The sequence below is a fragment of the Euprymna scolopes genome, chromosome 6 (assembly GCF_053919585.1).
Source record: "Euprymna scolopes isolate OS-2025 chromosome 6, ASM5391958v1, whole genome shotgun sequence".
Taxonomy (NCBI): domain Eukaryota; kingdom Metazoa; phylum Mollusca; class Cephalopoda; order Sepiida; family Sepiolidae; genus Euprymna; species Euprymna scolopes.
Window position 1 is genome coordinate 46,105,916 of NC_136487.1, and position 14,119 is coordinate 46,120,034.

General features: G+C 33.0%; 1 protein-coding gene across 2 annotated transcripts in view; it reads left to right on the forward strand.

Annotated features, from left to right (window-relative positions):
- LOC145277630 (uncharacterized) overlaps nt 1-14,119 on the forward strand; it is a 195,434-nt gene that overhangs the window by 54,121 nt on the left and 127,194 nt on the right. For both annotated transcript variants that reach the window (XM_080129188.1, XM_080129189.1), the window contains exons 14-19: nt 824-1,009; nt 3,385-3,519; nt 4,589-4,690; nt 8,554-8,598; nt 10,856-11,047; nt 13,926-14,051. In XM_080129188.1, the coding sequence (XP_079985314.1) occupies nt 824-1,009; nt 3,385-3,519; nt 4,589-4,690; nt 8,554-8,598; nt 10,856-11,047; nt 13,926-14,051 (786 nt within the window). The remainder of the gene's footprint in view (nt 1-823; nt 1,010-3,384; nt 3,520-4,588; nt 4,691-8,553; nt 8,599-10,855; nt 11,048-13,925; nt 14,052-14,119) is intronic.

Consider the following 14,119-nt stretch of genomic DNA (forward strand, 5'->3'; position numbering starts at 1 on the left):
GGTTCTACCTGTCTATCGATCTGTCTGTTACGTTTAAGTTTGAAATATCATTTTCATCACTGAATGTACAGATTAATGAGCACATTTTAAGAATGTCTTTTTTTGGTCTTCCAACAAAGGAGGGATTGGACCTGGTAGTTCGCTTCCATTCATCTGTTTGTTTGTTTGCACTTTTCTCAATAATCACATCGTGGATTTTTGGAAATTTTACACAAGCATTAGTCATGGTGAAAGTAAATTTTTGCGCGAATGGATTTTCCGGGATAACTCTGATTGCTCCCCTAGGGGCCATTATAGCATTAAAACTGCCCCCAAATCATTCGTCCATTCATTTGTTTGTTTTTGTTTTACGGCATATCAACCCTTTTCAGGTTATTTAATGCCAAATCCAGTGATTTTGAAGAACAATTTTTTAATAGAGTATATTTGTTTTTTTAAGTCAGCTTCTATTTAACCCATAGTTGGGACTCTAACAGGTACTACCACTCCAGGTCAAAGTGGACCTGGGAGCAATGCCAATTAAAGGGTGGCTCCACACTCCCCAAAGCCCGCAAGCTGGGGCCTTGCCATCAGATATAGTCTAAGGTTATATCCAGAATCTCGTCGATTCGTATTTTTCTCAATAACCACGCCTTGAATTATTTTGCAATTTTGCACAAACACTAATTATGGTGAAAGTAAATTTTTCACTCGTTGAAAGGGGATCTTGCATGCTTGGCTTGTTTTGTTATGAACAAAGTTAATCATTAAAATTTTCAAGCAAATGATTGAAAATCGATTTATTTCATTTCTTTTTTTTTTTTTTTTTTTTTTACGATTACAGTTAACAGAAAACCTAAATATTAATCCAACCCCGATTCAAGCTTATTCGTGGGGTCCAGCATTACGAGGAAAGAATATCATCGGCATCTCACCATTAGGTTCTGGAAAAACTTGGGCCTATCTTGTCCCAATTCTTGCTTCTCTCTGTCAATACAATATCTACTCAGATATTAAATTCAGCAATGGCGTAAGTTGAAATTTTGATTTCAATTTTTCTTTTGTTTACATGAAATAAGAATTTTTTCTCAATGAAAAGACTTTATTTTATGAAGCTTTATAAGCAAATTTCTCCAAATTATTTTATAACATGAATGATAAAGTAGACTCTTAAATTCATGTTGTACTTGTCTCTTAAATTGAACTCTTAAAGGCATATCGTGTCTCCCCATTAAATAAAGACGACTGATGTTTATAATTTTAATTAACAATCTTTAATGAATAAAAAAAATATTGCCTTATGCTCTGCAGGACTGTAGAATATGGCACTTCAGCCATCTGTTGACCATTGGTGACAATGGGCCTGAAACACGTTCCTGATCTGCTTTGACTGTTTGATATTTTATGTATTCTTTTTGAGAGTAAATTTAATTAGAGAGATAGAGAAAGAAGTGAAAGGATCCTGCTTATAATTACAATTAATGTCAATATCTAAGGATGGAGTCCATAGTAGCTGGGCAGTCCGTGACTTGATTGTATAAATATAGTAATGTGATTTGAAACATGGCATGATCCAGCCAAACAACTAGTTGCGATATCCCCTAGCAAAAAGAAGTTAATTCTGATTGTATTACAAAAATGAATGATCAACAAAGTTAAAACTTTTGTTTCAGAATCCTACTTCAGACCACAACGCAAATTGCAGGAAACAGATAAACCTCAGAATATTTTTCTTTATTACTCAACAAAACACTTTAATCTAGCAAAACAAAGTGGTTCCCTTATCAACTGAAGACTGAATACACTGAACAATTTTAATTTCTGTGGTAAAATTATTAAGTTATAAATTAAGGTACGATGGGCTTTTAAAAAATAATGCCTTCAATATTTTTATTCTGCCCAGATGGATCAGAGGAGATTGCAAATTATATTGTTAGGATGACTAAACCTGCATTCATGGCTTGAACTGTAAGACTCTTAAGAAAGCAAACTTTGTCATGGATGTGTGTCAGATGCAGAGATGTATCATTGAATTCCTGTGTGTTGAGAATAGTTGTGACAATGTAGAAAAATAAGGTTTGAGTTTAAAATTAAAAAATATGGGGCTTTACTTTTGCAATGACCTTCATATGTGTTATGTTTTTATGTCACAAGTTTAATTAAAAGTGTGTGATAAGAATGGTGAAAGGCACATTAATGAACAAGGATTTTCACACGTTTCCAAGATGTAAAAACATGCAGGATTGGGAAGTTGATCCCTAACTTGTTAAGGAGAGGTCAAAGGTCATAGTGTTTGATTCAATAGTGGGTGGTATAGTTCTACTACTTATGTTTTTCTCCGTTTTATAATAATAATAATAATAATAAAACAAGTAGTATTTGATTTAACAAAAAGCTGTTCCTCTCCTGTTTGTAATTCTTTTATTTACTATCAGGGAGATGAGTTCTTTGGCCTTTTTTTTTTTTTTTTTTTTTTTTTTTTTAAATCTTAAAAGGTCAAATCATAAGAGCTTTGTTTTTTGGGTTCAACGTCATGCATTTGCCTTGATTTTCTTTTTCTTTTTTTCTTGCTTTATTTTTCTATCTTTTAGGGAGATAAGGCACATACTTCAAATGATTGATGGCTAGGAGAGTGAAAAGATTTTTGTTTCTTCAATGATTGACTTTCTGTCTGCTTTAAAATATAAGTTGCTATTTTCAGTATGGAAAACAAGTATTGCAGATTCAAACCTTTTGCTAAATTATTACCTGACTCTGCTCCCCAAAAATGAAATTCTATTTTTTATAGGTGACTACCAGGGGTTGCTCAGCCTTGCCCCATCGTAAAATATGCTCAAATATATTTTTATCCAGATTTTGTATTTATCATTATTGAGCCAATTCTTTATTGAATATTATATTGAATATATTATTTCAAAAGTTAAAAAAAAAAAATGACTTAGATGCCATCAGTTAGAATCAAAACCAAAACATTTTGTGCTCCAACCGCGTTCCCTACTGTTTGAGCTATCACCAGATAGATAAGAAAGATTTTAAATTAAACCACTTAAAGTTAAAGCTATGATAAATTTGTGTATGCGCAAAAATAATAGAAATATATGTCAGCAATTTGAAATGAACATTTTGCATTTCAATTTGCTGACACATTTCTGTATGCGTTATTCATTCATCCAAACAAAAATTTTACTTTTTATAAACCATCCTTGGTATATGATTACTATTTCCTGTTAATTTCAGTGTCACATGACCAGTAGTTTAAGAGTTTATAGGTAAAATATTTTCACATCTACATACATTTACTGTTTTATTAATTTATAAAAATATGACCAATTAAGGTAACAAATTATAGTAAAAGACGTTTTCTTTTTTTGATTTTATTTCTAATTGTTTTTGTTTTCTTTTCAGCCTTTTGTACTGATTCTTGTGTCGACCTGGACCAAAGCCATTTCTGTTTATAAACAATGCAAACATCTAAGTCAGAGCAACCGAGAAATCATGATTGAAATTGTCTACGGCGGTGGCGAAGAAAGCAAAAAATCAGTAAGTAAAACTAAAGGCTTTAAATTAAATTTTTAACAAAAGATTTTTTAAAATTATATCATGTGTCATTATTCTTTTGTTTTTTTTTTAAATTGATTAATTAGTTTTATTGTAAAAAAAAAAAAAAAAAAAAAATAAAATCATGTCTAAATGACGATCAACAGTCTCGCATTATCATTTTGCAGGAAAAGGGAGATTATTCTAAGTAATTCAAATTTTTGCACAATTTTAAACATGGAGAGAGGTTTGGAAAAAACTCAAATTCCCTTAAAAATGATTTTCTTTATAAAAATAAAACTACTTGATCAATTTACATGATTTTTGGTATATGATATTTTCTTTTTGTTACAGGCACGTCCATCATAAAGATTTTTCTTCATTCTTGGGGAGGGGTGGACCAGCACCAAAAATTACTAGTAGACCAGACATGCAATAAAAAACTTTGTCAAAGGAATTAATAACAAATGAATTGAAAATATTTCTTGTCGTTATCAGATAAATTTATTAAAAATTAGGTTTTATGTAAGACTGCTGTGATACTATGAATTACCTCCTCCACCACCATGACCCCATGCAAACACAGCCAAGAAAGTTGACTTGGTGATTGGAAATGAACAAGAGATGGAGGAAAACCTGAGAAGGCAGTCAGAGATCAACAGAGTGCTGATCACAAATCGATGGACCAGCAGATTGAGTCAAGCAGATGATATGATCAAATGACGTGTACCAAGCAACAATGATTGCCTTGATAGATAACTTATCTCTGTTAGGTCTTGCTGATATACTGGACTTAACTAAGATCTATGCACAAGCATTTTGAGATTCTTTTCCACAATAGTATCATACACACATCCAGAGCTTAACTGACTTGTACACAATGTATCAAAGTTTGTGTTTTTGTAAACTTGAAAACCTTGTGCCCTTGGTGGTTATTGGATGACATAACCAGTTCCAGAGATAAAGACTAACAGAAAACCATGGCATGAATGTTGGGGTTGACGATCATCGAGGGACTGGTGTATGGTCTTATACCTCTTCTAACGTTACTCGTTTCTTTTTCTTTTGTCAGGTAAATTTGTTAAATGGCTGTCATGTTCTTGTTGCCACTTTGCCCTGTTTCAAGAGAATGTTTGATTCCAAATTCACTTCTCTGGATCGATTGTGTCATTTAGTAAGTGCATTATTATTTTTTATTTAACTTATTCACATAATTGTTTTCTTTTCTTTTTTTTTTTTTTTTTTTTCATTGACATTGTAATTATAAGCAGAGTCCTTCTAGAAGTGTAAGCCATGTTTAGTTTCAGAACAGTTTCCGATGGTTCGTTGTTCTAAACAAGTCTTGAGAGGTAACTTGTTTGCAGTAGACAGTTTCACAGAGCAAAAGATTCTTACCGTGTCAAGATGGAAAAAACATGCAAAATTGCTACAGAAAAGATTTAATATTTATGGAGCAATTCTGGTTTCTGATTGGTTTGTAGCAGAACGTGAATTAATTGGACAGCATTGTTTATAAATAGAATCGCCCGACTGTGTGGGATCATACCCCATTATGAATCAAAAATATTGCAACAGTCCTTTTGTTTCTTTCTCTATCTCTCTTTCTAATTACATTTGCTCTCAGAGAATGCATAACATGTCAGACAACAGCCAAAGAAGATAAGGAGCATGTTTCAGGCTCTCGAATCTTTGCTGTTCACCGCTGGAATCATGAATTGCTCACTCATGCAAAGGACTTAGGTGCAAGATGTGATTCGTCTGGAGGCAGCTCGGCTAACACTGGGTGAATGCCGCCACTAATATAGATGTCAAGCACCATACATTACATTACAAAACATATCCTGTTTAATTGTGATGGCCTTGCTTTATCAGACATTTTTGGAAAACAAACTTGAAATATCTATTTGAAAACATTGTAATCCTATCCCACCTAAAAGGGAGTGAAACTATACTAAAAAATATATGTAAAATTAATACAATATTGTCAGATCTATGGTGGAAGAGAAAGTGATAGAAAGAGCAGAAAGAAGCTAATTTTGGGTTAAATTTTTTTATTTTATGTATATATATATTTTTAAGATTGGTTTTGTAAACTCACCATTTCCTAATTAAAACAATTTAACTTATGTTCGGTGGGTTACCTTTTTTATGTATTTATATAAATGTATTTTTTTATTCTATATTCTCTGTATTAGTATATATTCATAGAAAAATATACTGTATGATCACCGGAAAGATACAACTGTACTGATGACCTGTTCAGAATGAAATTGCCTCTGGCATCAATTGAAATGGATGGCTCTCATCTTGGGGAGACTCCATGTTTTGACAAGCTTCTGGGTTTGACCTTTACTCCTGATCTGAAATGGAACATACATCAAGTCTGTTGCCAAGGTCACTGGGAAAATGGTAGGATCCTTCTACCGCTCCAGAAGATATCTCAATACTGATGCAATTCTCTATCTGTATAAAAGCCAAGTACATCCAAGAATGGAGTACTGCTGCCACATCTGGGCAGGAGCTGCTAAAAACAGCCTATCCTGCCTTGACAGAGTACAAAATATACTTCGTGGCTTAGTGGGGGATGCCCTTTTCTCTTCCCTGCAACCTCTCTCCCACAGAAGAGACGTTGTGAGCCTGTCTTAGTTTTATTGTTATTTCCATGGCAAGTGCTTGTCCGAGCTCCAATCTCTGCCCCCCCCCCTCGCCAATCTTTCACGAAAAACACCCGTCTAGCTGAAACCACTGTCAGTAAGTTTCCTCACTCTTTACCTGTGCCTAAATCAAAGCGTAGATTCCATGAACAAAGCTTCTTTCTTATAAGTGCACACCTGTGGAGCTCTCTTCCGTTTGCCTGTTTCCCACCTGATTACAGCTTGGATGTCTTCAAGTCCAACATAAACAAATTCCTGATTTCAGTAAGACACTTTATCAAATCTCCAATACTAACGATTACTGCGATACTATCCCATTGATTACTGTACACGCAATAACCCTTATCCTCGAGTGGCTTCCGGGCCTTAATGAGTAATGACCTTCATGTAAAAAAAAAAATAAATAAAAAATACATGGAAATAGTTCCACAAATCCATTTATTGGTTCTTATTCAGAATTCCCCACCCCCTCATTTTTTTTTTTTTCTTTACCCCAAACAAGGAACAGTGCCATTTTGATGTAGGGGGCTACTATTGGGGACATAACTTGGAGGGATACTATGTAGAAAGTGAGCAGCAAGATATCTGTTCACATTACACTTGAACTTCTGCATGCCAGTACAGTGGGAGGAGCATGAACGCAGAAGGAAATTCCTAAGTCGAGCCGTCCTGGGAAGAAACTAATAGAGTTGAAGGTTTTCTTACATCTAGGGATCTCTACTGTGTGGAGATGGGATTTAGCTGCTTGTCGGGTTTGTTGGGAGTATTTATGTTGAGGGGGTACAAGGGCTTGTAGTATTAAAAATCAAAAATAGCAAAAAACATCTTTGATGTACGTACCTGTAATGAAACGGAAATATCATATTCCAAAAATTATGTAAATTGATCAAGTAGTTTTATTTTTATAAAGACTATCATTTTTAAGCGATTAATAGGGATTCATAGGCATGAAATCTATTGTTACATGATAAGGGCTGTCCCCTTTTCATGTAAGTATAAAAATAGAGAGATTAGTTAAAATGAAAATGAAATAGCATAGGCGAAATTCGAACCTCGTAAATTAGGTTTAGAAATAGATTACGAGAGAGAATTAGAAAATGGAATGTAAAACAAACCATTGTTTAGCTTAGAGATAAAATAGTTTCAAGAAAAGAATGTGCGTTGTCAATCCTGTTATGAAAATTTCAATTGAGGAATGCAACTATACAGGATAATTTAATAAACATGTTTTTAACATATTGGAAAAATAGGTTATTGGGAAATCAGAATGTTCGGAAACGTGCAGGTCGCGCATGTTGATGGCACGTGAATTGTGGTCACGTTGGGCGGACATGCATGGATTTCTCAATATAGGAAGTGAGAGTTAGTTAGAGAAGGGAGACAGAGAGTCAGAGTAAGACGATAGTCTGGGTCCAGACATGGGAGTCGAACGTCTAGAAGCGAGACGGTCACTTTTGAAACATTAGAATGTGAACCTTTGAATTCCTGAACGCAAAGCCACCAACCGGTCAGTGGAAGAATAAATGCTCATCATGTTTTTATAACTGCCATCTCCTGTGTCCATCATTACATGAAAAAGGTATTGTCTATTTATGTGTAAAAACCATTTGAAATTCATCATCTAAAAAAATATGTGTTAGAAAGTAAATGTGTCTATTTATGTTATACAAACACTCCCGTTCATACGAACTGTCAAAGCATAAATACCAACCTGTCAATCCATTGGCATAAATGCCAACCTATCGGTCTGTCTATCTAGATATGAAAACACCTTCTCAAAATGTATTTATATGCAATCTCTCTCATTTATAAACTCTCACTCTCTCTTTATATACACCTGTTAATGTCTCCATATCTCACAACATGATCACACACATGAACCTCAAAGATCTCTTACTTCCATGAACACTCTTAAGACTCTTATCCTTTTTAACATGGAAACAAAAGAACATACATTCTTATCCTTACTAATAAGAACACTTAATAATAATAATAGAACAATATAACACTATTAAGTACGGATTATTTTTAGTCATCTTTTTGAAATATTTTTCAAAATGGCGAGTGAGACTGTCACTTCTCAGATACTCATAAACTTATTTTCTTATTTAAAAATAAAACTATTTGATCAATCTACATAAGTTTTTGAATATGATATTTTTGTTTCCTGATGAGTACATAGATCATATTATTTTTATTATTTTTTTATACAAGAGGAATTCTGGATAAGAAACCACTTCTCTTGTTAGCATGAGTTCATAAATTCTCATGAATTTTATATGGAATTTATATGGTTAGCTAAACAGTCTTACCAAAGACTGAGAAATGTATATTTTATATCCTTATAAATATTTAATTTTTTTTTTTTCTTTTTTTTCTCAAGGTTATTGATGATGCTGATATTTTATTGCAAGATTTTTACAAAGAGGTAAATATTTTAAATCTTTTTCTAAAATTTAATTAACCTCCAATCATGTTAAGATTTTCTCTAAAAACATTAATTCTCTGTGAACACACATTCTTACTCTTTGAGAAAATGTCCTTGGAATTCACTGGAAACTTTTATCAATATTATATGGGAAAAAAATCTTTAACACTGTCTACTTTTTAAACTTGCAAATTTTAAGAAAACATTTGAAGTCAAGAAAATATTATACACAGGTAAAAACATCGGCAGTCTGTCTTCAACATAAATAAAAATATTTGTAGTTTTTAGGGTTTTTTCTCTTTTCTTTTGTATTTTAAATAACATGTAATAATTCATTTACCCCCCCCCCCCCCAAAAAAAAAATACAGCAATAACCACAAGTTATTAATGGCTATAGTTTTTACACAAAAAAAAATTGAACATCTTTATCTTTTTCTCTCTCTTTTATCATTAACTAGCGAAGGTACCAGGTGTTTGTAGATATGTATCGAGGGAAAAAAAAAAAGTGTCAGTAAGGCAGGCAAGCTCGAACCCGAACAGCAAAGGAGAAAAAAAAAAACTGTTAGTAGGCAGGTAGACTCGAACCTGAAGCCTTGACGAGAAGGCAGAAAAGAAAGTGAAAGAAAATGTGAGATTTTACCACTGCGCTATGACGTGAGAGGAAGTGAAAAGCATTCAAATTTAGCGATCAAAAAGTTGACATGCAGAAAGTGAAAGTTAAGTGAATGAGTTCACAGACACCTGCCCGCCATATTTGTTTCCCCACGATGTTGGGGAAAACCAGCTCTTCACAAAAAAGGAGTGTCCTGTCCAAATGAATAGCAATTGTCTGATATGAGGGGTTTCCCCCACAGTGATCAAAGCTAATTGCTTCTGGATGTCCCTGGCACGAAAGCCAGGAAGCTGCCTTCGCTTTCGCTTAGTTTCGCTTTTATACGAAAAACACTAATACACAAGAGGAAGGAATAGCATGAATTTTGTAAAAGTCGCTCAAATAAAAGATAGACACCTCCGTTCACAAATCGTAGATATTATAATCTAGGGAGTTAATAAACAGTTCTAAAAATAGTAACCTCCACCCCCACCCACAAGAAGCCCCACGAAAAAAAGCCTTTGCTGGACATACAAAAACGCATGTGCGGCCGTTTTGCCTTATATATATATATATATATAGAGAGAGAGAGAGAGAGAAATGGGGACTATGTTCTGGCTGCTTTTTAAGGCCCAACAAAATACTATTAGATATTAATAGATGCTTATACTTTGGAAGATTATGACAAAGCATGAACATGTGGCACAAAAAAAAAAGAAAAAGAACAGTAAGATAATCTATGATGTTTTGTCACTTCTAGATAATTTTCTTTTACCACTTACTGTTAAAAAAATGAAACTTTTTTTTTATTTCTGATAAAATAAGTATTAATTCAAATTTCTTAAAAACTTAGAGCTGATAGTCTGTTGGTACAAGGTTCAAAGAATATGATGGATGATGCATAATTTCCCAAAAATAGATTTGGGGATTTTGAAATGTGAATATACTTCATCATCATACTACATCAAATCCAAAGATTTAGAAAAATATGATTTGGAAAGTATGTACCATATTTTCTCCATATTTCTCCAAGAAAGAATGGATATAAAAAAAAAATGAAAAAAAGCTTGAACCTGCACAGAATTTTGAATAGAAGCCTTTATTTAATCCACAGAAGGAGCATGCTCTTGTTCTGTCAGCCATGATTGGGTGGAAGTCTCAAATAATTCCTAATTGTTTTTTTGAGTGTTGCTATACTGAGAATTGGACCTTCAGCCTCCTGAAGAGTGTCACTTACAACTAAATTTTACCAAATACTTTATCCATTACGTCATGGATCTACAAGATACTAAGAATACAATTACAAATTACTTAGAACTTCTACTCAGCTGACGGAACGAGAGCATGCTACCTCATTCCATTTGAAATTGTGTAGATTCTTCAGTTTGACCTGATACACCTGAAGAAAATCAGACATCACATTGACTGAGGCATGAAAATAACTCAAGATGAGAGCAGTAGTCTAAATAATAAAAACTATCAATCCTCATCTCAAAAATTCAGAAACAGAAACCTCTGATTTCTAAACATTTTTCTCATTTTAGTATCTTTTCTTTTCTTGTCTGTTTTTATTTATTTGTGTACCATTTTAATGGTAGATGGAAATCATTAATTGTAAGAGTTTTGAGTCTTTTAATATTTCGTCTGTTTTCTTTCGCTTTGTAGATAGTGGATTTGATGTGTAAATACAAGAACTTAGTAGAGTCACGAGACAAAGGCTACCAACGCCACCAGGTGATGGCCTACAGTTCCAAATGGACATCTTATATCAAAGGATTTGTGAAGAATGCCGTCTGTGACCCAGTTATCATCATCACAGATATGATGGAAGCAGCTATCTATGGCGGTATAAAACAGGTCAGTGAAAAAATATAAAAAAGTTTTTCGACAGATAAATATTCTTTCTTTACCCCTCACCTATCCTCCATTTTCCTCACTAAACCATAACTGTTTTTTTTTTTTTTTTTTTGCAAATGCAAATATTAGGAAATTTGATTGCAATCTGTCTTTTCTCAGTTTTAGCCTCTTTCTCACTTATTAATGAAAGCAACAGCTTTTATTCAAAAGCAAAACTTTTGATTTTGATTGGCTAGTCAGTCAGGGTCAAAATAAAATTAGCACAATACTTCTGATACTTAAAATGGCAGCTTTTGGTTTACCATGTTCGGTGCTTATATAGTACAGGATGGAACGATAAAATTGTTGCCCTAGAAAAGACAACATGATTCCATTTCTATTTGATTAAAACCAGTTTTCCTTTTGTTGCAAACCATCTACTAGTTGGCCAATTGTATACAAATCCCAAGAGCGATAGGAGCCTTCTATCATGTCTGAAAGCGACACAATGTTCAGTGAGCGAGATCAGAGATGCGTTGCTGTACAACTCATGCTCTCTACTGATCCACGTTATGGCAACAGGACCATTGCCAGCACCTTTAAAATGCAAATATGTATAACAGGGGCGTGCCCAGGAGAATGAAAACAAATTTTTCAGTTATGGTTATTGGTGTGGTTTCAGGTGAGGGATATATCATGCCACCTCATATCTATTCAGTTGGCTTAAAAGTCAACACCAAACTGTACCTGGATGTGCTGAAGAGTTTTATGATCCTCTGGTGCAATCAGGTGGGCGCTGGCAGACCCTGAGTGTGGCAGTAGGACTCGGTGCCGGCCCACAAGTCAAGAGTCCTATGCTTGGTTTCAGAAGGAGTGCTACGACTTTGTACCCTCCTCTCACTGGCCCTCCTCCTCCCCCGACCTGAACCTGCTGGACTACTTCGTTTGGTTATGCGTCGAGAACATCACCAACATGACCTCCCACAACAGCCAACCTGATTGCTGCCATCTGCCTAGTATTTGCCAAGCTCCTGCTGGCGCTTGTGGAAAAGGCATACTCCCAGTTCCGGACCTGTATTGAGACGGTGATTGAGACTGAAGGTAGTTACATTGGATAGATGTCAGCTGTACTATATAATCAAGTTACCTGAATTGATTTTTTTCAATAAAAGTTTTAAAATAAAGCTGTTGTGTTGTTTACTTAAGGGCGACAAATTTATCATTCTACCCTGTGATGTAGGAGTAGCTGATATGGAATTTTAGGTCTTTATCTTTCTCTCTTGATTCACCGAGATGATGAAAACAAGCTTTGTTAAAGATGTCGATAAGTTGAACATTGCATCTCCACTCATTTCAAACTGAGATAGTCAATTTGGAAATATCAACATGGATAAGAATTTTAAGATTTTATTACAGTTTACATGTCTCTTATTACACCAGAGTTTAATTAATCAACATTTTGTTTCCCTAAGATTTTTACTGTATATATTTTAATCCAATAAAATGCATGTTAAAATATTCATCAGTTTTAAAATTGAATTCCGTTTGAAAATTTTACATTTTAATTAGCTACAATTTGCAATTAACTAAAGCGACTCGCCTCTTACTAACTTCCTGTTTATCATTTTCAACCTTTCACACTAGATATAGTTTAACAACTATTCTCAATTATTCTGTAATATCTATTCTCTCGAGAGAGAGTCAAAGATGAAGAACACAGAATAAATTAATTGGAATCGTTCATTATAAACAATAGTGGATTATTACCAAAATTAGTAATACTATTTAACTCCATTGTGCAAACTATGGGTCGATAAGGAATGTAGTGGTCTTGCTAGAAAGATGGTTGTTTACTCAGATTATATTTGTCCCAGATGGCTGGGTGTTGCTCACCTAATCTAGGCACATTTTCTTTAGGACTCGGAACAAGGTCTTTTTTGGTCTGTTTGCTCCACTATCTCGTATGGCAGTGAGATGTGGAACCAAAAGCTTCTAACTTACAATGACTTCAGCAAAATTATGTTATGGGTGGATGAATGTGCAGCAGCAAACTATTGACATTAGTTTAATTTTTTTTTTTTTTTTTTTTTTCAATTATTGAATATATATATATATATATATATATATATATATATATAATTTTTTTTTTTTTTAAAGAATTGACAACTTTTTTATGCTTTTCTTCAAAAGTTTTTGCACTGTTTTTTTGTTTTTTTATTATTCAAAATACTTTTTGTGCTCATTTTCTTTTTTTTAATTATTGACAACACTTAGCACTTGTTTTTTTTTTTTTCTTTTTTAAAAATTGATAATACTTTTCGTGCTCGTTCTTAAAAAAAAGAATTACTGACAACACTTTCTATGCTCGTTTTTTTTTTTGTTTTTTTGTTAATTATTGAAAATATTTTTAAATCTTTTTAAACAATTTTGGGAATATTATGTATTGGATATGTTTTTTTTATGCTGTTTAAAATTTTGTTATTTTGATTTCAGTAAGTTTAGTTTTTTTATACTTTTATAAACATATTTATTATATAAATTCAAAGAAAAATTTTTTTATTTTTAAAATTCGAAACCTTTTATTTTTATAATTTCTTAAACATTTCTTATAAAACTTTAAATGAAATAAATTCATTTTTATTAAAAGTGCAAATAAAGATTGTGTTATTTTTATTTATATCTATATACTTTTGTTAATTTTTATTGTGTACTTTTCAATAATGTCCTTTTTCTTATATTTTATTTCAATAAATTGCTTCACTATAGAAATATTGGAGAATGATAAAAGTGAAGGAACTGATTTGCTTTTGGTAATGTTAAGTCAGAAGTTAGGAAGTATGTTCGCTGACTATGATAAAAAATTTAAATTTATTTTATGTATTATTTTTATTTTTTTCAGATTCCGATTATGTGTGAAGAATCTGACCGAAATGACCAATTGGTAAAACTTTTTCCACAAATTCTCAAGAAAGGTGAAAAAGTGATTGTTTTCTCCCTGGATGCTGACTGCGTTGAATTACAAAATGTAATTTGTCTTTTTGTTTCTCATTTTGGAAACTGCATTTAAATTCAGACAGATGTTTTTTTTTAATT